The sequence below is a fragment of the Bactrocera oleae genome, chromosome 3 (genome assembly GCF_042242935.1).
Source record: "Bactrocera oleae isolate idBacOlea1 chromosome 3, idBacOlea1, whole genome shotgun sequence".
Taxonomy (NCBI): domain Eukaryota; kingdom Metazoa; phylum Arthropoda; class Insecta; order Diptera; family Tephritidae; genus Bactrocera; species Bactrocera oleae.
Genome location: NC_091537.1, coordinates 89,838,072 through 89,859,419, shown reverse-complemented (window position 1 = coordinate 89,859,419; position 21,348 = coordinate 89,838,072). Strand labels below are relative to the sequence as shown.

The window sequence follows — 21,348 nt, the reverse complement described above, 5'->3', positions numbered from 1 at the left end:
CTGCAAATTCGAAAATTGCTGTTTCAAGAAAAACGCGTTTAAAGATAAACTGTTAGAGCTGACTGAACTGAGTGGCTACACTTTGGAAGGCTGTAACTCAAAAAATTATTGAAATTTTAATATAAAATTTTATTATGTTATTTTCAAAGATATAGACTATCGAAATATGCAAAAATTAGAAACCATTTTTTTTTCACAATTTCACACTAAGTGTTTCTCTTAAACGCATATTTCTCTAAACGCTGTTTTCGGAGTCGCTGAGGAAAATTACTCCGAAACGAATGCACCGACTTGAAATTTTTTTAATATAATTTCGATTTTTAAGCCACTCTAAGTGTCAACTTTTTACAAAAAAAAAAGATTTTTTTGGAAAGCCGCCATTAAGTCGAAAATCAAAATTGTGCTTCGTTCATCATTAACTTGATTTTTCTATTGTAATCATCATAAGAACTATATATTATTCTATATATATATTATATATTCTATTGAGGTGCAACCGTTGCTGAGATTTATCCACTCTGCATAACGTTCAAAATAGTCCCAAGGCGTTAGATATTCTCCTCCCACGACTTTTGGATTTGATTTTAATCGTTCAGTTTGTATGATAGATATGTGCTATAACGGTAAATGAGTAGCTTCTTAAAGCAAAGAGGCCGCGTGCAAAATTTTAGATCGATATCTCAAAAAATGAGTGACCCAGTAGCTGGTAATTTGTCGGAACAGCCGATATCAGACCTACTAAAGCATATAGCTGCCATTAAAGCTGAACCATCGGAATCAAGTGTTTTAACATAATGTTAATTTATATTCCCTTAATATATTGGCTCATAAGACTGAAGAACAAAAAATTACTGCTCTCACTATATAAGTAAAAGTATTTTATTTACAAAAACGGTTAAATTTACATTATCAAAACGTAAACAATTAATATATGTACATGGTAGTTTTTACTTAAAATTTACTTTTTTAAGTTTCAGCGCATTTATAGGTCGTATAAACTTTTTCCTTTCTTCCCGATGTTTCTTCATTAAATATTCGCGCTTCTTTTCATCTTTCGTGGGTTTCTTTTTTAAGTCGAACGTCATCTGCCGATTGCCTAGATTACGTCCAATCGTGGTCACGTTAGCGCTGGTGGCTTCATTGAATCTCACACGATCTTTTAGACTTATTTTCATGATTTTAGTACGCATTTCGCTAAGTTTCAAGTTGTTGTCTTCTAAAGAGGTCATTTTGACGTGACCTCCACGCTGTGTAATCTTTTCCGCACGATTTACGTTAGCTGCTATAATTTTCCGCTCATTTTCACTGTGTTCTTCGCCTTCTTCTTCATTTTCCTGTGCCTCGATCTCTTCCTCACGTTGCTTTCTCACATCTTTGTAGGCTCTCTTCATTTCCTTCGCAAAATCGCGCATACCTTCATCATCTGAAGATTCATCGGCAGAAGATTTTTCGTTATCATCATCACTTTTTTCAAAGCCGAACAAATCTTCATCGTTGTCACTTTCCTCATGTGGTTTCGCCTCTTCAGCATGCAACTCCGTAACACGCGCCACTTCAATACGTTTCTTAATATCCTTGATTTTAGATTTTTCCAAGCGGTTCAAAACCGGTGCCAGTAATTTGTATTCTTCGGCACCTTTGTTAATAGCAAATTCAGGATTTTCGAACATTGCCTTGAAACGTGTATCCGCAAGTAGATTTGTGGTTTTGTTTGTTTTTGCCTTATTTGCTTGTTCGTCCATAATCTTAAGTGCCAATTCTTGATTGACTTTTGGTAGAGTTGTTTTGATCTGTAAACGAGACTTACGTTCACTTTCGATTTCTTTACGTATTTTCTCTTTGCGGAAGCGTTCAAAAGCAAATGGATCAGCCACCGATTTAGCCTTATTGTACAAACGTGCATCGATGAAGTAACTGAAATACGTTAACAGATGGCGTGTTTTTAAAACTACATAGCTTTTGAAAAATAATCTAAATTTACCCGTGCATGTAGCCCTTTAGTAGATTGCTGCCAATCAAGTGTTCCAAGCCTAGTTCATCCAATTCCTTTTGTGTTATAAACTGGTAGTCGTCATACATATTCTCCACCACTTCAGATTCTATTTCCTCGGTGAGGTTATCCAAGAACGAACACCAACGCGGCGCTGGACCCATCGATGGCACATAATAGGTTAGCATTTTGACATCTTCTTGAGCAAGGAAAAACATTCCTGTCTCGGGTATAGTACAGAAATCATTAAAAGTGGTAGATGTTTCAATGTATGCCACTTGTTTGCCCTTAAAATTGGTTAAATTAAATTTATAAATCACAAAAATTAAAGTAATATTACAGTATTCTTACCGTATTTTCATCCCATAACTTTAGCATGGCATCATCCAGCGAATATACTGTTTGGTGACTCGGATTGAAAGCTATACGTTTCACCGGCACTTTATTTAAATGATCTTTAACCAGCAATGGTGCTTGTGCACGTATATCGTAGAGTAACACATGTCCCGAAGCTGTGCCTACGCCCATTTGTAAACCATTTTTAAATTTCAAAGCGGATACGGAAGGAAACGTTTTCGTGCCTGGCAATTTTATCGCTACGTCCAAATTGCCCACACGTGTTTTGCTGCGTGGATCCCATGCTTCTACCGTGCCCTCTTTACTACCAACGATAAGTAATTGATGTTCAGGATTTATATCACAAGCATTGTTACAACTTGCTTCCGTTTCAAATGGTTGCAAAAATTGTCCACGCTCTAAGTTCAAACGATAAATGTCCTAAAAGTAAGAGTTATATTTAACATATCATATATAATCACATACAATAATTTTTAAATTGCTTACACGCGTTGTTCCCACAACGAAGAGATCACAAGATGGTTTGTGGTATTTCATATCACGTCCAAAGCGTGGTATACGCAAACGGTAGTGTCGGCCGGAGGCAGAATGAATTTCAACAAACCGATCACATTGTAAAAAAACCTATAAGGTAAGCAAAACACAAATGTTAATTTGTTTACTCCGCAGTATTTCATCTTCATTATTTTTACTCACTAATTTACTGTAATCATCGCCGATAGCCTCAAATGTTGTCACCTCTGAATCAAAACAACGCTCAAACTTTATAGATAAATTACTGACTTCGAAGCATTTAACTCGTGGCTTATAGGTGCCTGTAGCTAATATATACTGCTGATCGGGGCTCATGCGTATCGATGTACAAACTCCTGGCATATCAAAATCCTGTATAAGCTCGATTTGTCGACGTGAATCGACTTTTTTCATTAACTGGGAACGCTTACGGCGATCTGTAAGCCACTGAAAATTTAAAAAAAAAATATATATTATCAAGGATATCAACGTTATAAAAAATATTGGCACTTACTTCTGGCACAGATTTGCCAGCGCTTAGGTTGTATATTTTCACATCATTCACTTCGTTGACAAACATCTTCTCATATTATATTAGTGCGCGAATTTCAACTATTAATCAATAAAAACAAGAAATATTTTTAAATAATTTGCTTTAAAAGCACGAGCTGCGTTGTGCTATGCAAAAATGTAAACACACAGAGAGAGAAACAATTTGAGTATTGCACGTGCAATTGAGCAGCTGTCAAAAATCTCAAGTATTCACAATATGTTTGAGTTTTTTACTACGGATTAATAACAATGATTGTACTTAATATGTTAATAAAAAAAATAGCTTTAGTCAATAAAAGTCAGAAATAAATTTCTGAGAATTTCAAGAAAAATAATTGTAAATATATAAATGCGAAATTATGACATTCTCCAATTAAAACCGATTACTCTTTGATTTATGATCTTTTATCTCAAAGACATTGGCAGCCCTAATAATGACAAATTGAATACAATACAAAAGATAGGAAAAACGTAGAAGATAAACGATTATAGAAAATTGAACAAATTATTTGTGTCTGCTGGTTTAATTTTATCAATGTAAAAATTTGCGAAAAATGTACAATAAACTCATTTGAAATTAAAAACGTTTATACGTTTACTTTGTTGATGCAATAAAAAGTAAATACGTCAAAAGTGTTAAAAATTAATCTCAAGACCAAAGAAAATTTTTCGAACGGGGAACGCAATTAGCAAAAATTTACAAATACAAAAGTACAAATTGAGTTATTCGTCATCAGTAATTCCCTTTTAAAAGATAAAATTTACGCATTTGTGATTTAAGTTATATTAATTATTATCAAACCTAATAACATATAATCAAAAGGACAAAAACATCACCAAAAGAAGTAAAATCATTAAAACAACAACACAGGTGGTGCTTGTCTATAGGCAGATTTAACCACAGCAGCGCTAACGCGAAGAGTATCGTTTAAACAGTCGGTGCTACAGCTTAAAAAGGGTAAGATAATTGACAAATGTATTATATGCTTTATTATTGATGTTCCAAGAAAAATATTAGAAGTTGCAATTTGATATTCATATTATAGTAGTATAAAATTTAACTTCACAGAAGTCTAATAAAGTTGTTACCTTGAGTTTTCAGTTTTTTTTGCTTTGAGGCGTATATACAATATTATAAACAAAGTAAGTCATATTATATCTTAGAATGAAACAAAGACTTCTTATGTTAATATTTTGGTACTACATTTTATCTTTATGGCAATCAAAATGCATATGTAAGGTCCTATACATATATATTTGACCATTTTCCACGTTCACTCATCCCTGGTATGCTTTGTGTACATATTTTTTTTTGCATATTGATTTTACCGATGCTGTGTGACATAGTAAAAGCTTTTGCAATACAAGTAATTAACATATGTAAGTAGATATGTTTGCTTTGAACGTCGTGTAAAATTAGTTGGTAGGTAAAATGACAATATTTGTGCTTAACCCAAAGCGACACATATTTTTATTTACATAGGAATAAATGAACATCGTCATAGTTAAATACGAATACGAGACGATTTTTTTATAAGTGTGTATGTGTGAACGTGTTTTGGTACTTATTCAAGTTTGTTACTAAGCTGCGCTTATTTTGTTAAATAAATTAGCAATTATATATTGTGAGTAGATTTTATATGGTGACACCTTTATTTCGATTACTCTTATTGGTGTTGTTGGCGTAAAATCATAATATTAATATTAAAGCTTACACGGTGTTTTTCACTTCATAATTGATACTATAATTTATAAAAACTCTGTTTTATCATCATTCCAATACAACACAAATATCTGCTGCATAACCATCCTGATAGCTGTATGGGAATTTGTACGCATGTATGTACATACTGCCACATGACAAATTTTTATAATATTGATATTTGTGGTTTACTAATGCCTTCTTTTTCGTTGTCTTTTACGCCTACAATTATTCATATATTTTTCTAATGTGACTAACTGAAACTACTTTTTCATATATGTGCATACATATGTACATAGTTAATAGGTATGCGCTTTTTCCCATGTGTAATTTATGCTGTTGTATGTATGTTACTTAATTAAATTCTAAATTTTTCCCTAGCACTTCCCAAAAAAAGTGATAACAAACCGCCAGTGGCTTAGTTACCGACACTACGTTAACGCCGCTAATAAATCCACAAAGCAGTCAAAATTTCTTTATATGTATGATTTGAGTGAGCGTTGTTGTTGTTTCTCTCACCACCAACTCATTTGTTTGGTAATCAAACAAACGCAACCTGGAGTAAATGGTGTCAGAGAAGTTTAAACTTTAAGCTAACTTTAGTAGAAGTACAACACACAAAACGCTGACGATAACAAAAATTTACTTTCAAAATTATAGAACTAAATAGTTTTTCAAATATCAAAAATAATGTGGTCGTGGCTGCAGAAATTATCAAATGATATTGATTATTTTCTAGAAACCTGTATGTTGTAAATATTTTGCTTATTTAAATTTAATAAAATTTGTTGTTTTTTGTTTTCCTTTCGCAGACCCAAAGATGTCGTCGGCACCTTACAACTACAACTATATCTTTAAGTACATAATCATTGGTGATATGGGGGTGGGTAAATCATGCCTGCTGCATCAGTTCACAGAGAAAAAATGTAAGTAACTGTAGATGTACATATGTATATAAAAATCTATCGCATACCTAAAAGTGATAATATTCATGTACTTATAACTTGTAGTCATGGCGAATTGTCCTCACACAATTGGCGTGGAGTTCGGCACACGTATCATTGAGGTAGATGATAAAAAAATCAAATTGCAAATTTGGGACACTGCGGGACAGGAGCGTTTTCGCGCAGTGACACGTTCATACTATCGTGGTGCTGCTGGTGCGCTTATGGTTTATGATATAACAAGAAGGTAGGCGACAACTTTTACTGTGTTCAGTACATTTTTTGATTTTGCTTAAATTTCGAATAAAAAATGTAACTGTTTAGATAAATATTGCGACGAAAAGCAAGAAATAACAATGTCTTAAGTGAAAAGTGTGTGTACATAATATTGAGCTGATATTTTACAATTAATTTTCAAAATAGATCCACTTACAATCATCTTAGCAGTTGGCTAACAGACACACGCAATCTCACAAATCCGAATACTGTGATCTTTTTAATTGGCAATAAATCAGACCTGGAGAGCACACGCGAAGTAACCTATGAAGAGGCCAAAGAGTTTGCTGATGAGAATGGTCTGATGTTTTTGGAAGCCAGCGCCATGAGGTAAGGTTTTGTTTTATTTTCAATTTTCTAGCGGCAAACTAATTGCTTTTACATGTTATTTGTTTCTAGTGGTCAAAATGTTGAAGAAGCATTTCTCGAAACTGCACGTAAAATATATCAAAACATACAAGAGGGTCGTCTCGATTTGAATGCTTCCGAATCGGGTGTACAACATCGACCTTCACAACCGGGACGAACATCGCTAACAAACGAAGCACCAAATACGAAAGATCAATGTTCATGTTAAATTCGCATTTTTTTTCATTCACGTTACTTCCTCTTTTTTGTGTATTATTATATTTTCCCCACTTTCTAATGTTAAGTTTAATTATAACGAAGCAAAATGATGTGTAAAAACAAAACAATTGCTATTATCTAAGTAAAAAATTATATATACACATAAATGATAATTATTACAAATATATATATACATACATATATACAGACGTTTATAAATTAGTAAACGTAATATCGAACAATTTGTAGCGAATTATAAACAGTTGGCAATGCTGAGAATGCAATGTGAAAATTAGTATTGTTTAAAAGAAAAAAATATTAAAGCGTGTATGCGCATTATAGAAAACTTCGTGTATTTCAATATACATACACACATACTTACAACTGTATGCGCGTATAGAAAAATATTTAAGAAATTCCCAAACGCTGTTTTAGCCAATATGCAATTAACTTTATTTTATTTTTTTTTTGTTATGTGTAGAAACTTTTGGAACAGAAGTTTTTCTATATTTTAAAATCATTAGAATAGTGTGTACATGCAAATGAAATAATATCGCAATATGCGTAAGTTAGTTGAAACAAAACGATCGTACTAGATATATTAGTGTGTGAGTTAAATAAAGTAATAAAATCTGCAATTAAGCAAAATTAAATGATATTTGATATATACACATTCGACATTATAAAATATTGAGTTCAGTCAAAAATTGCAAAGAAGTTTTTACAATCGTAAAAATTAGCTACAAAAAAGCAAAATGACCTCTTTTAAACATTTGCGACAATTCAAATTTGTTAAATATGTTAATTAAAATATACAATATGTATATACTTATAATGTAATTAACTTGCAGAAAAAACATTTATGCTCATTTAACAACAACCCGCGGTTGTTGGCGTGCATTGTACTAATTTAAGAGTTATTAAAAAAATTACTAATCAAATTTGTCTAAGAAAACGTATTCAGAAAGTTTTTCTCGAAATTTACACACGTATAACATTTTTTAATAGCAATAATATATATTCTAGTATAGTTCACTATGCCCATTACTACCACTACAAAATTATGAAATTGAATTTTCCCAAATTTCACCCCACCTTAAAGTAAACAAAGTTCCGCCCAGAGAGTTCTCTAGCTCTCCGCGTCGTATAATATTTAATAAATATTTAAAACGTTACATGTTCAGCGTAGTTTTCCAGGTTTAACTGAAAAATTAAATTTTGTTTAAAAGTCTATACACACACATATAGACCAAAAATATTAGATGCCATCTTGCAAAGCCGTAAGGTTTTCATATATTTGTACGCCCTTTATAAAATTTTTGAAAAAAATTTCTCGTTTATATTTTTCACTTTTCAACCTTTCAATGTTCCATTTTAAAGATGTTTAAACTTTTGCTTTTTTTTAGCTATTTTGTTTTATTGGAAAATATTTTATAGAAACCTAACCCTAATTACACTACACTTTTGGTCTCCTAAATCAACAAATTGGTCCTTCAGATTTGTCGTTTTTCATTCGCATGCATGTATACATAATAGAAAAAGTTAAAAATAAAAACAAATGTGTAGGCCCTACGCTCCAACCGGAGTTAAAGGAAATACTAAACATATATAGATTTTATGAAGCAAACCCATTTTTAGTACAATACATACAAACAAAACGTAAAAAAAGACACGCAATAAAATGGTATTCTTAAATCACATAAAAATAACTTCTTTAATTATTAATCGTTTTATATGTATCGATACCTACATAATCTGTTTACATATTTTATGGAATACAATCTATAATTGTCTTTTTAAATTTTCACTCTGTGCTTATAAATTTATAAAAATAATTTTATTTTATAAAATACTAAAAATATGTAGCGGTAATATAATGAAGCGAATTATATTCGTTACTTCAAACGACTTATATAACGGTATATCTGCATACCGGGCCTTAACCGATTACAAGTGAGTATATAAAATAAAATGTCTTTACACTCGTCTACAAATTAAGAAAAGTTAGCAGACTCCTGCTAATACATAAAATTAAAGATTTTAGAGAGTACTTGTAGCTCTTAAGGAGCATTAAATTATTTTTTGAGTGTTTTAAATTTGTAAAATTAAATTTTTTTTGTCGTTTCACTGGCAAACATATTTCTCTTAAGCTTGCTTCAGCTGTCAAAAAGTTGTTCTCATGTAATAACTTTATGTTTTGTTTACATAGATTTTATCCTATAAATATGGTTGTATAATAACTATATTGCTGCAGTAATATCAGTCTATAATTCCGGTTTGCACAACTTATGGCGCCTGACATGTTTTTGTTCGTGTTTCTGCACATCATTCTCAGTGTCGCAATTCATTTATTTTCCATTTATGCATTCCTCACGACACCTCCTCCACTTTTACGATATCCCATGCACTGGCGTCATCTTTAGAGCATAGATCTAATCCAATGCGTGCGCCGATGTTTGCACTTTTGGCGCGCATACAGGTGCCCGCTGCCATATTGTAAATGGGACTGTGTTCGGTGCGCGTATGACGCCACTGCTGATCTCCCAGCATTTCATGACATTTATTAATATGCACCTGAGCATCACCATACGATTCGAGACATAATAATTTATCCAAAACTATTTCAGCTTTGTCCGTTTCGAACCAAATTTGATTGCGTGTACGCATGCATGCTTGTAAAATGAGTGGACTGCCCTTTTTGAGAAAACCTTTTACTTTGGGTGCCACCACCGAGGCACATAAGTTAGTGCCGCTTAAACGTATCATGTAAGTAGCGATATAATTGCGTTTTCTAGAATGCCATGGCTGGTAAACACCTGCAGATGCTGCTTTCTTAGCTGTCTGTCCTGGTAGCTGCAATTCAGGGTAAACATTTTTCATGTACCAAGAGAAGTCGTGGCATTTCAAACGGTTCCGTAACTCCAAACGTGCTGATATGTCACCATAATCTATATCACGCGCAGAATTTGTTTCTTTCAGGAAGTATTCCTTAAATTCATCCATCCATACGTGGGCAGCACGCAGTGAGTTCCGTTTCATTGTGTCCTTGCCATCAGGCGCCGAATAAGGACGTCGTTTGCGGAAGATATGCCCTATGCGTGAGCAAGGATATATTTTTATGGCGCCATGGCATTGCCAGACACGGAAGGAAATTTCGATATTCTCACCACCCCAGATATCCATTCCCTCATCATACGCGCCGATGTGTTTAAAGTATTGTCGGTTAATTGCAAATAAACCACCGGCCATTGTAGGGGTTTTGAAGGGGCCTTTAAAATCTTCATCCTTCTTTAAAGTGCCCTTCGGCAAAGTTATCCATTTATAATGTAGTCCCCAATTGAAGCCACCACGCACTAACGGACTGGAGGTATATTCAAAGGTGTCGGGACTAATAAGATCCATAACCGGCACGGCGATAGTTGAATTTTCCTGCTTCACAGCACGCACAAGTGGTTCTGCCCACTGTTGATTCACTTCAATGTGGGAGTCTAGGAAGACGAGAACATCGCCCTCTGCAGCGTGAGCGCCTGCAACACGAGATCTTATAAGTCCCTCACGTTTCTCATTACGTATATAATGCAGTCGGTCATAGTGAAGTTGTGCATGTAAATCACTTAATAAGTGAAATTCCAATTCGGGTAGATCGCTAAAATCATCTACAAGAATAATTTCTTTTAGTACATGTTTGGGCGTGCGTTTTATGACGGAGTTTATGGAGCGTATCAGCGTCATTTTGTGTTCGTTATAAAAACACATAATAACTGAAATTGTCGGCAAATCTTCATTGGGATTGGTGGATTCACGAGAGCAGACTTTATGCCGTGTGTCAGGTACCTCGCGATAGGGTCCAATATTGTTTGAAATCAGTGCGTTGAAGGCATGATTTTTAAAGCCGATATCACGTATGTATTTATCCTTCTTATCGCGTAGTACTCCCAACATTTTTAAGGGATCTGTGTCTTCTTGCTTTACGCCTTCCTTCAGTTCTCCCTTACAACAATCTTCCACGCGAGTTTTAAATAAAAATTGAGGGTTTGGTGTGTGTGTCTCATTTGAACTAGGTATCTTCCATCCTCCTTCAATAATTGAATTGTGTTGGTAGTACATGTAGTATGTAAACGCTAGAGACGCAGCCAATGTGAAGAATATTGTGCTCGAGGTAAACCGCCGGAGGTGACATCTTCTTAACATCATTTTGAACCCGTTTCGATACGATGGCAAACGTGGAATATTTCTTGTTTCAGCTTGAGTTGTTTCGAGGTCACTGCTTACTCAATATGAGTAATAGAAGAAGTTATTAATTTATGCAAAATTGAGAACCTTCAACATTTTCTTGTGCATAGACCACTCTTTTTTGTTTATTAATTAAATGCAATTTATACAATTCCCAATAACACTAAATGATATCATTGTAGATGGGCGATGTTTAGACAAATTGAAGAGAAGTTTTTATAAATCTATTATTATTGGTAATAAGAAAATAGGTCAAAAAATACAATTGCATATTTGATTTCCTTTTTTGATGACAAAGCTAATATAATATATAAATGAAAACTTAAAAACGTTACTGAAAATCTCCTTTACAGCCTCATTGTGACTTTCATTTTGCGCTTAGAGAAAAAGAAGCATTTGCAGAAGGCGCGAGTATTGCAAAATAATAATTTTAAACATCACAAAAATATTGTAAAAATGGAAGTTATAAATGCTAATAGACAGGAACCACAGTTAAACCTTGGTAAGTAAATTAAGAAACAAATTATGTTATGATTTAATATTTATTTTGCAGATATTAATGGGCAACGTAACTTTATCAAGTACTATGCAAAATTGGAGGAAGTAAGTTCTTCAAAAAATATACATATATGTATATATTTAATAACTTAATTAAAAATTAAACTTCGTAGAAACCAGCAACCACTGTACGCTTTTTCGACCGCATTGACTTTTATTCTGTGCACGGCACAGACGACTGCGAACTCATTGCAAAGCTTGTCTATAAATCGACCGCTTTTGTGCATCATCTTTTGCCTGATGAACCCGACAAACTCAGTTATGTTACGCTATCAAAGGCCAACTTTAATATGGCTGTGCGAGAGTTATTGCTAGTGCGCAATTTCCGCGTAGAAGTTTATGTACGACCACCAGGAGCTGCAGCTGTCAGCAATAATTGGAGTCTTGAATACCGTGGTTCGCCTGGAAATTTGCTACAATTCGAAGAAATTTTGTTCGGCAATAAAGAGATACTTGTAAGCAATAATTTGTTGTCATTGCAAGTGCGCTTAGTTGAGGGTAATCAACGGCGCTTAGGTGTTGCTTTTGTGGAACAGAACGATTGTCAGTTTCATGTATTGGAGTTTGTTGACAATGATTTCTTCACGGAACTGGAAGCAATGGTTGTGCTGTTGGGGCCAAAAGAATGTTTGTTGCCTTCAGGTGATGGCGAGGTAATATTTTATTATGCATTACTTATATTAGCACCACATTTCTAATTAATTTTTTTGCGATTTGTAGTATGTAGCCGTCAAACAACTGTTAGAGCGCAATAATGTTGGCGTTACTGTACCAAAGCGCTCTGCTTCTACACCAGCTGAGAAAAACGACTTGCTGCAAGACTTGAATCGGTTGATACGTTTTGCGAAAGGACAACAAGAAGATGCATTAGCGTTGCCAGAAATGCAACTAACTATGGCTATGGAAGCATTGCGTGTGGCTATTAAATATTTAAATCTCGTTAATGACGCAAGCAATTTAGGGCATTACCAAATGATGCAGCTAAATCTTAAACGGTAAGCAAATAAATTAAACACTACCAATCCTTGTTCTTTATCTACCCATATCTTACAGTTTTGTACACTTGGATTCGGCAGCAGTAGCAGCGCTTAATATTTTACCCAAACCCGGTACGCATCCCAACTCCCCAGGCTATCACTGGCAGAGCATTTTGGGTGTGCTAGATCATTGTCGCACTCCACAAGGACATCGTCTACTGGCTCAGTGGATAAAACAACCACTCCGTAGTATTGAAATTCTCAACGATCGCCATGACATTGTACAGTGCTTGCTGGAATCACCAGGCACACTAAGTTCCCTTCATGATGACTATTTAAAACGCATACCTGATGTGTTAATGCTAACCAAGCGTCTTCTACGTCAAAAAGCCACCATGCAGGATCTCTTTCGTGTTTATCAAGTTATTTTGCGTACGCCACGCATTGTAAACACGCTACTAAGTCTCGAAAATGCTACTGTGAAGAATGTGCTATGTGTTGCAATGAAATCTCTCTTAGAAGATCTGTCCGGTTTGAAGCAATTAGTTGAGCAAGTGGTGGACTTTGAAGCTATCGAGGCAGGAGATTACCTCGTGAAAGCATCCTTTGATGAACAACTGCAGGACATGAAAAATGATATGTCACGTATTTTAGCTAAAATGGAACGCTTGCAACAAAAAGCCGCAGATGATTTGAATATGGAAAAACCGCAAGTGCGTCTGGATAATGTTGCGAAAATTGGTTACCACTTTCGTGTCACTTTGAAAGATGATTCTGAGTTGCGTAAAAATAAGAATTATAAAATTTTGGATGTCGTTAAGGGTGGTGTGCGTTTTACCAATGAAAAACTGTCCGAGTATAGTGAAGAGTATGGAAACTTGTGTGAGAAATATGAAGAGCAGCAAAAATCTGTTGTGGAAGAGATTATAAAAGTGGCTGTTGGCTACGCAGCGCCACTTAGCTCACTGAATGGCGAATTGGCACAACTGGATTGTCTGGTCAGCTTTGCAATGGCTGCATTGAGAGCGCCAACACCATATGTGCGCCCGAAAATGTTAAAAGAAGGAGCTGGTGTGCTGGCGTTGAAAGACTTGCGACATCCTTCTTTGGAACTGCAGGAACATGTCACATTCATAGCCAATCATGTGACATTCGAAAAAGGTGAGCGCGAGTGAAAATATTATGTGTATATTTATATTAAATATTCGCGAATTTTTAGATGTCTGCAATATGTTCATCATCACGGGTCCTAATATGGGCGGCAAAAGTACATATATACGTTCTGTGGGCACCGCTGTGTTAATGGCGCACGTTGGTGCTTTTGTGCCATGCAACGAGGCGACAATAACTATGGTTGACTCAATATTGGGACGTGTAGGTGCTAGTGACAATATTGTCAAAGGCTTGAGCACGTTCATGGTTGAGATGATTGAGACTTCGGGCATTGTGCGAGTAAGTGAAAGTCAATTTTTCAATTATGTGTTCGACACATATTTTATAATTCATATTATTTTTTCAGACTGCTACCGAGAATTCGTTGGTGATTATAGATGAACTTGGCCGAGGCACATCCACATATGAGGGCTGCGGTATAGCTTGGTCCATAGCTGAGTATGTGCGAAATTATTACATCTTACTGGTTTTATTTGAATTTTCTCTATATCTTTGTAGACATTTAGCAAAACAAACTAAATGCTTCACCCTCTTCGCCACACATTTTCATGAGATTACCCACCTAGCTGAGTCTGTGAAGACCGTTAAAAATTGCCATATGGCCGCCGTTGCAGACGCTGAAAATTTTACGCTTTTATATCAAGTTCGTCCTGGAGTTATGGAGAAAAGTTTTGGCATACAGGTGGCACGTTTGGCCAATTTTCCTGAAGCTGTTGTACATACGGCTCAACGTATTTATAGCGAGTTCGAAGATGAATATACCGAAAAGCAAAGTCAAAGTGATAAGGAACTGTTGGATAAAATTGATGCAGCTGTAGAGCGGCTAACAACAACGGGCAATGACGTTGACATCGATGAGGCGGAGTTAAGTGCATTGGTTGAAAATTTCGCGAGGGATATTAAACAACTAGATAGCGAGTATTTCCGTGCTGTGCTATCGGTTGAAGGAAACTAATAAGTGACATATTTTTAAATTACATTGATACAGTATTCTTAATTTAATGAGTTTTAATAAAAATGTTGCTCATTCTTTGTTAAGATGTTGCACTTCTTTTTAATAATTTTAGATATACATAAATAACATACTCTTTTTTAATGTCTGAATTATTAAAAGATTTATATAATAATAATTATTTAGTAGTTTTTATAATAATAGTTTAAAAATAATACAGTATTTAGGAAAACCGGTTACTTATAAAACGGTTAACTGTTATAATTGATACAGCTGATTTGATTTATTGTGAAGCGTTACTAAAAGGGGAAGTAGAATTAATTCCATTCTTGGTTTTTCGAAATGAAAACATAATTTATCACAAAATAAATGAACAATATACGAAATTTTGTTTTAATTATTGATAGAACGCTGTAAAAATTGCCAAGTGACATGTGTGTATAGCAGAGTTTAAATATTGAATAGTGACAACCTAACTAAATTGCAATTTTTCAGAAGTTTGCAACAAAAAAGCTAGAGAAAATGTCCTTGTTGCGACAATGTGGCGCCACTTTAAGGCGTCAGAATGCAGTACAGCAGATGCTATTAAAATCTATAATTAATAGTGGGGTTCAGCGAAACTTTAACCAGCTGTTACTCCAGCCAGCTCCAACAATAACAAATAACGCGGGGGCAGTGCGGGGCTATAAAAAATTTGGACACAAAGAGGAACCCACACCGCGGTTAACGAGATATTTTCATGTATTCGTTGGGACTTTGTTTTTCTTAAGTATATTGGACTGGAAGAAGTATGTGAACGTATACATATATTAAGACAATTAGAAATAATTATTTTTTATATATATTTAATATTAATTTATGTTTAGATTCAAGCGCGCTATAATGCCGAAAGTTGATGCCGACGCACCAAAACCTAAAGATATTCCGCAGAAAAATAAAGTAAAGAATAACGATGATACCGATGCGGAAGAAGCGGATGGTAAAAGCGAACCTAGTATTTGCAAGGAAAGGCGTGATCCCAAAGAAAAAATGGGTTTTCGCGAACGCAAGGTATGATTATTGTGTAAAGGTAGAACAAAGTTTTTTTTTGGCTTTATATTCAATTTATTATATGTATGTATATATATTTTAGGACGCAGTGTTATTTCTATTGAACAGTTCTACTTTTTTTTTACATTATGTATATATATATTTTCTTTTAGTTTTTTACAGTTTTCTTTTTTAATTTCATGTTACCTGTGTTTAAATTACTATGTACATTTTTGCAATGCACAATATGCACAACCCATATATATGCATAAATTTTGTTCATATGCACTGTATTCACATAAAAAACTGAATGGAACGTGCAACTGATTGAAGATTATTGAGTATGAAAATCGTATACGCGCCTATTCTACGCCGGACAAAATCTTTCGCTATTTCGCCACAGTACGTCTGACCACAGCTACAAGTACCGAAGTCTGCATGACGCCTGATGATTTTCTACGTTCAATTTATCCCGGCATGATGCAGCCTGAGGGTATGTTTCATTCGACCATATAATTAGGGCAAACGTACAAAAAATTGTCTACGGTTAAATATACAAAAACGTCCGTTTAAGTGTTAAAAATAAATGTATATATTATTTACATAATATTTTGTTTTTAAATTCTGTTAATTATTTTCACTTTTCCTGCTTAATTTCACTTTGTTCTTATGGCAAAATATTATTCCTTTGAATTTCCAACAATATATGTTTGACATATTATTATGTATCACCCGCATAAATAATATTCTGCATTTCATGGCCAGATTATCGAATACGAAAATCGTATACGCCAATTCTCTACACCTGATAAGGTATTTCGTTATTTTGCCACAATACAAGTTCCGACATCCGATGATCGTTATGAGATTTTTATGACTCCACAAGATTTTCTAACTAGTATGACGCCAGGCATGAAACAACCAGATGGTATGTGGATTTAATGAAAAAAGAAATTAAGTAATTTTATATAAAAAAAATTAAAAATAAAATAAATAAACAAAAATATGTTCAGTTATTTTATTCAACATTAAATTATTATTTTTTTTGAAAATTTATATGAGTCTTTCTAATTGAAATTCTTCTTGCTTATAGGTTTGGGCCTTGATCAATATCGCCGCTATGATCCGAAGGTATGTAATTTTCGTATTTAAGATATTGAGGGTTTGGAGTTCAATAGCTCACAATTTATAATATTACAATAACAATAAACAAAAAACTGTTTAACTTAAACAAATAATAATATTAAAATAGTATAATTATAAATTTTAATTTTTAAAACTAGGTAACAAAGAAAAAATATAAAAATTTAAGTTTAGTTTAAAATGAAAATATATAGAAAAAAACTTTAATTTCGGCTGCACCAAAGCTATAACATTCATTACAGGTGTAGAATGCATAAAATGGTATAAAAAATCTTTAACTTGATTTTTATCGGACAGTTTGTATGACAGCTTTATGCTATAGTCGTCCGATCTGAAAAACTTTTACGGAAATTGTAGCTTTGCCTTAAATAATAATCTATGTTAAATTTCTTGAAGATATCTTGTAAAATATAAAAGTTTTTCATACAAGGACTTGATTTTGATCGGTCAGTTTGTACGGCAGCTTTATACTACAGTGGTCCGATATTAGTGATTCGGACATATTAGCAGTTCTTGAGGGCAGAATATTATGTGTGCAAAATTTCCGAACGATAACTCAAAAGCTGAAGAGCAGTTCATATATGTACATATATACAGACGGACAAAGTGACAGAGGGACATGGCTAAATCTATACAGCTCATCTCGCTGATCATTTATGCGTATGTATATACTTTAGCGGGTCTGTGACGTTTCCTACGGCGTGTTACAAACATCGTGGCAAACCTTGATGTACCCTGTTCTGCGTATTAAAAAGAAATGGACTACAGTAAAACTCAAATATAAATATACCTACACAAAAATACAAAAATCAAGTCAAAAGATTATAATAAAAATATTTTTCATATCAAAAAATAGTGCAAAAACTAAACTAAAGCTTAATTAATATAATATCGCCAATAAATAAAATAATGTGAACAAAAAAAAATTAAATAACAATTAAATAATAATATAAGTATAATGGGTAAATAACTCTGAATTACCACGTAAACTATTTTTAAGACACTTACAGCATCATTTTTCAAAACTCTAGCCCAAGTTTCCTCCCTGTTTCTAATATCACAAAAACCTTTTTTCTCCTCACCACCTATACAACATGCTCTCTACTTACAGGTTGCAGGCGAGGTATTATTTGACTAAAAGTCATTAATAAAGAAATAACAGTAATCATAACCAATCGGCTGTAATTGTATGAATAAACGAATGCTATGTGTATCCCCCACTAGTACATGTTTATAAAGATTCTATGTACACCGTTATAATACGAACTAAAAATTAATTTATTTTGCATGTAGCACACTATTAATGTGCGTGCAAGGCAAGCACGTCTATTTAGCTTGGCTTGGAATAACTTTACTGACCCAAAAATCTTGTGCTTAACAAGAAATGTTATAGATTTATAGACATAAATGTTCTTGCACTAATTTAATTGCTTTCAACACTAACTTTTTCGAAACTCTTTGTATGCCAAACTATGCCCTTTATTATTTAACCCTTTTTGTAGAATGTTTAACAAAAAACAAAAAAAAAAAAAAAAAAAAAAAAAAAAAAAAATGCAGTACCGTTAACCATTTAAGATGTTTGATTTTCGTGTTTTGAACTCTGCTTATGTTTCATTTACAATGAGTAAGCTAATTAATTTTTATTTTGCTTAGGATGTTGCTGAGTGTTTGAAATTGCATTTGGCAAAGGACAGTATTTTCTACAAGTTGGGCTCCTATGGTTTAATTACCTTTTCGGACTACATATTCTTACTAACAGTGCTTTCAAGTGAGTTTTTGTTTTTATTTATATTGATAAAAAATTTAATTTATTAGAAATTAAAAAAAAAATTATTTTATTATACATAATTTTTTTATTTTTAATATAATTTTGTTTTATCTTTATTATATTTTATTTTTATCTTTATTATACTTTTTTTAATTTTAGCTTCTCGTCGTCATTTCGAGATCGCTTTCCAAATGTTCGATTTGAACGGTGATGGCGATGTGGATAGTGAGGAGTTTGAAATGGTTGCCGATTTGGTGCGCCAACAATCCACCATCGGCATTAGGCATCGTGATCATGCAGCTACCGGCAATACGTTTAAGGTATGCGCGTATTTAATATTTATTTTTTTTTTTATCTATTTTGCTTGTAAAATACATATGTACGTGTAGATTAGTTTTCCTCCATAAATTCCTTATTCTTTTTCCTTATTATATTTTATTATTGTATATTTGTATTTTCTCTAATTGTGAAAATGTATTGTATATAATTTTCATTTAACTCTTTAACTGCTTAAATAATCTACTAAATGTAAAATGTATTTTCTATATCTTTGCTCTTTTGCATATCTTTTGTAAATAACGACTAATGCAAAACTGTCACACCACCACCACCACCACTGTAACCACAACTACCATGACTAACAATTGCCTAATCACAAAATCAATAATTAATATTTTACCTACTAAAACAAAGCCCATGAAGGTATAAACTACTCTGGGTAACTTTATAACTATTTTGCTTAACTAATTCGAAATTCACCTTTTTCACCATAACCTTACTTTTAAGTAATAATTATTATTCGCTTACTCTGAAAATCAGCCATCACATAGTTGCATAATTTTCGCCTAAAAAATTATACACTCCGACTAACATTGTATTATTTTGTTTACCTAATTTGAAATTCACCACTTTTCATTTCCACTAATGTTTATTTGTCACTTTCTGCAAAAATCAACTACATTCTCACTCACCAACTCACATTTTCGTTTTGAGTTAATGATAACTGGGTAACTGTATAACTATTTTGCATAATTTATTCGAAATTCACCTTTTTCACCATAACCCTAATTTTTGTTAGTATTTATTAACGCTTACTGTGAAAGTCAGCCATCACATAGTTGCATAATTTTGAGCTAAAATAAATTATACTTCGACTAACATTGCACTTATAAAACTATTTCGATTACCTTATTTGAAATTCACCACCTTTCATCACCACTTTTTTTTCATTTATGTTTATTTGTCGCTTTGTGCAAAAATCAGCAGTATTCTTACTCACGTACTAACATTATCGCTTTGCGTTAATAACGGTACTCTTTTGTTTGCCTAATTTGCAATTCACCACCCTTAATCACCACTTTTCGTTTCCACTAATCATTACTCACCCATCAACTCACATTTTCACCTTTTGTTAATAACGGTACCCATTTTCACTCATAAAATTGGCTAAGCCGCTTAAGTTGATCAGTTGGTCTCATAAATAATACTATACTTGAATGTAGAGTTTTTGAAACTTCACCTTTCACAGGGTGTGAACTCTGCGCTCACTCACTACTTCTTCGGTCCGAATTTGGACCAGAAATTGACCATACAAAAGTTCATACAATTCCAAGCGCAATTGCAACGTGAAATCCTAACGCTGGAATTCGAGCGTAAAAATCCGAATAGTGAGGGTCTGATTACTGAGGTGGATTTTGCCGAGTTATTGGTGGCCTATGCTGGTTATTCACATAAGAAGAAGTCACGCAAGTTGAAGCGTGTCAAGCGTAAATTCAAGGATAACAATTTGGGTATCTCCAAAAACGATTATCTCGATTTCTTTCATTTTTTAAGTAATATTAACGATGTGGACACCGCTCTGACGTTCTACCACATTGCGGGCGCATCGATTGATCAGGCAACACTCAAACATGTGGCTAAAACTGTCGCCATGGTTGATCTAAGAGATCATGTGATCGATGTTATCTTCACGATTTTCGACGAAGACAGTGAGTACAAATGCCATTTTTTTTTTAATATTTATCAAAGTTTTTCAATATCCTTCGCGCGTAATTTGCAGACGATAATCAGTTGAGTAATCGCGAGTTCGTGGCTGTAATGAAGAATCGTTTGCAGCGTGGTTTGGAGAAATCAAAGGACACCGGTTTCATCAAAATGATGCGTTCGATGCTGAAATGTGCCAAGGAAACAAAGCCGGTGCTTTTGGATCTTTAAACGAGAAAAATAATTGAGATTTAGTGAATTATTCAACGACTGCGTTTTCTAAAAGCTCCCCACTTTTAGATAATTATGAATATTTACCATTTGTGTGCACTTCCTATTTACTAAACAAGTTTCTATAAATAGTTAAATTTAACATAACCTAGAACTATAATTTTTATTAAGTTTGTTTGTTCGATAATAAATATGCAATAATATCGCGTTAATCTCTTGTTGTTTATCTTGACACTTTGCTAGTGGTTAAGACAGTATCATAATCTAACCATCTAACTTCCAAAAATAGGGTGAGGTCATATAAAAGTCGCTACTTGCAAAATGCTCACGCATTGGTCATTAAGCATACTGTCCGATTTAAGGGATCTCGAACAGATATTCTCAAAAAGTGGGTGAGATC

At 33.6% G+C, this 21,348-nt stretch overlaps 5 protein-coding genes across 8 annotated transcripts; 3 read left to right on the top strand and 2 right to left on the bottom strand.

The window, feature by feature from the left end:
- Window positions 1–857: 857 nt before the first annotated feature.
- Window positions 858–3,574, bottom strand: l(2)34Fd (lethal (2) 34Fd). Its single transcript, XM_014230940.3, has 6 exons — window positions 3,375–3,574; window positions 3,044–3,307; window positions 2,834–2,971; window positions 2,342–2,767; window positions 1,982–2,277; window positions 858–1,914 (listed from the first exon to the last, which is right to left on the bottom strand). Exons 1-6 carry the CDS (start codon window positions 3,438–3,440, stop codon window positions 948–950), a joined length of 2,157 nt encoding a protein of 718 aa, XP_014086415.2. The 5' UTR covers window positions 3,441–3,574; the 3' UTR covers window positions 858–947.
- A 304-nt stretch (window positions 3,575–3,878) lies between these two features.
- Rab14 (RAS oncogene family member Rab14) lies at window positions 3,879–8,076 on the top strand. 2 transcript variants are annotated; one of them, XM_014230839.3, is made up of 5 exons: window positions 3,879–4,370; window positions 5,927–6,040; window positions 6,125–6,305; window positions 6,482–6,664; window positions 6,734–8,076. In XM_014230839.3, exons 2-5 carry the CDS (start codon window positions 5,935–5,937, stop codon window positions 6,909–6,911), a joined length of 648 nt encoding a protein of 215 aa, XP_014086314.1. In that variant the 5' UTR covers window positions 3,879–4,370; window positions 5,927–5,934; the 3' UTR covers window positions 6,912–8,076. The 2 variants fall into 2 exon arrangements, with proteins under 2 accessions (XP_014086314.1, XP_036215838.2); XM_036359945.2 differs by lacking the exon at window positions 3,879–4,370 and adding an exon at window positions 5,841–5,859.
- A 507-nt stretch (window positions 8,077–8,583) lies between these two features.
- On the bottom strand, window positions 8,584–11,283 carry Pgant35A (polypeptide N-acetylgalactosaminyltransferase 35A). Its single transcript, XM_014230991.3, has one exon. It carries the CDS (start codon window positions 11,093–11,095, stop codon window positions 9,272–9,274), a length of 1,824 nt encoding a protein of 607 aa, XP_014086466.1. The 5' UTR covers window positions 11,096–11,283; the 3' UTR covers window positions 8,584–9,271.
- Window positions 11,284–11,505: 222 nt separating this feature from the next.
- Window positions 11,506–14,880, top strand: spel1 (DNA mismatch repair protein spel1). Its single transcript, XM_014232822.3, has 8 exons — window positions 11,506–11,636; window positions 11,688–11,737; window positions 11,806–12,345; window positions 12,413–12,687; window positions 12,746–13,830; window positions 13,889–14,121; window positions 14,189–14,280; window positions 14,341–14,880. Exons 1-8 carry the CDS (start codon window positions 11,591–11,593, stop codon window positions 14,795–14,797), a joined length of 2,778 nt encoding a protein of 925 aa, XP_014088297.2. The 5' UTR covers window positions 11,506–11,590; the 3' UTR covers window positions 14,798–14,880.
- Window positions 14,881–15,078: 198 nt separating this feature from the next.
- Window positions 15,079–21,160, top strand: MICU1 (Mitochondrial calcium uptake 1). Of its 3 annotated transcripts, none has more exons than XM_036359940.2 (9): window positions 15,079–15,228; window positions 15,290–15,582; window positions 15,661–15,844; window positions 16,589–16,751; window positions 16,917–16,954; window positions 18,620–18,734; window positions 18,894–19,054; window positions 20,263–20,722; window positions 20,794–21,160. In XM_036359940.2, exons 2-9 carry the CDS (start codon window positions 15,317–15,319, stop codon window positions 20,946–20,948), a joined length of 1,542 nt encoding a protein of 513 aa, XP_036215833.2. In that variant the 5' UTR covers window positions 15,079–15,228; window positions 15,290–15,316; the 3' UTR covers window positions 20,949–21,160. The 3 variants fall into 3 exon arrangements, with proteins under 3 accessions (XP_036215833.2, XP_014086370.2, XP_069963295.1); XM_014230895.3 differs by lacking the exon at window positions 16,589–16,751 and adding an exon at window positions 16,157–16,316 and having other exon boundaries at window positions 15,080–15,228; XM_070107194.1 differs by having other exon boundaries at window positions 15,084–15,228; window positions 15,293–15,582.
- Window positions 21,161–21,348: the final 188 nt, after the last annotated feature.

Excerpts from the sequence above, each read along its gene's own strand:
- Rab14 (XM_014230839.3), top strand. The coding sequence starts at position 5,935 with ATGTCGTCGGCACCTTACAACTACAACTATATCTTTAAGTACATAATC. Across the intron at positions 6,306-6,481 it reads GTTTATGATATAACAAGAAG|ATCCACTTACAATCATCTTA; the intron begins GTAGGCGACAAC and ends TTTTCAAAATAG. Across the intron at positions 6,665-6,733 it reads TTGGAAGCCAGCGCCATGAG|TGGTCAAAATGTTGAAGAAG; the intron begins GTAAGGTTTTGT and ends ATTTGTTTCTAG.
- Pgant35A (XM_014230991.3), bottom strand. The coding sequence starts at position 11,095 with ATGATGTTAAGAAGATGTCACCTCCGGCGGTTTACCTCGAGCACAATA.
- spel1 (XM_014232822.3), top strand. The coding sequence starts at position 11,591 with ATGGAAGTTATAAATGCTAATAGACAGGAACCACAGTTAAACCTTG. Across the intron at positions 11,637-11,687 it reads GGAACCACAGTTAAACCTTG|ATATTAATGGGCAACGTAAC; the intron begins GTAAGTAAATTA and ends TTTATTTTGCAG. Across the intron at positions 14,281-14,340 it reads ATAGCTTGGTCCATAGCTGA|ACATTTAGCAAAACAAACTA; the intron begins GTATGTGCGAAA and ends ATATCTTTGTAG.
- MICU1 (XM_036359940.2), top strand. The coding sequence starts at position 15,317 with ATGTCCTTGTTGCGACAATGTGGCGCCACTTTAAGGCGTCAGAATGCA. Across the intron at positions 15,845-16,588 it reads TGGGTTTTCGCGAACGCAAG|ATTATCGAATACGAAAATCG; the intron begins GTATGATTATTG and ends TTTCATGGCCAG. Across the intron at positions 19,055-20,262 it reads CTACCGGCAATACGTTTAAG|GGTGTGAACTCTGCGCTCAC; the intron begins GTATGCGCGTAT and ends CACCTTTCACAG.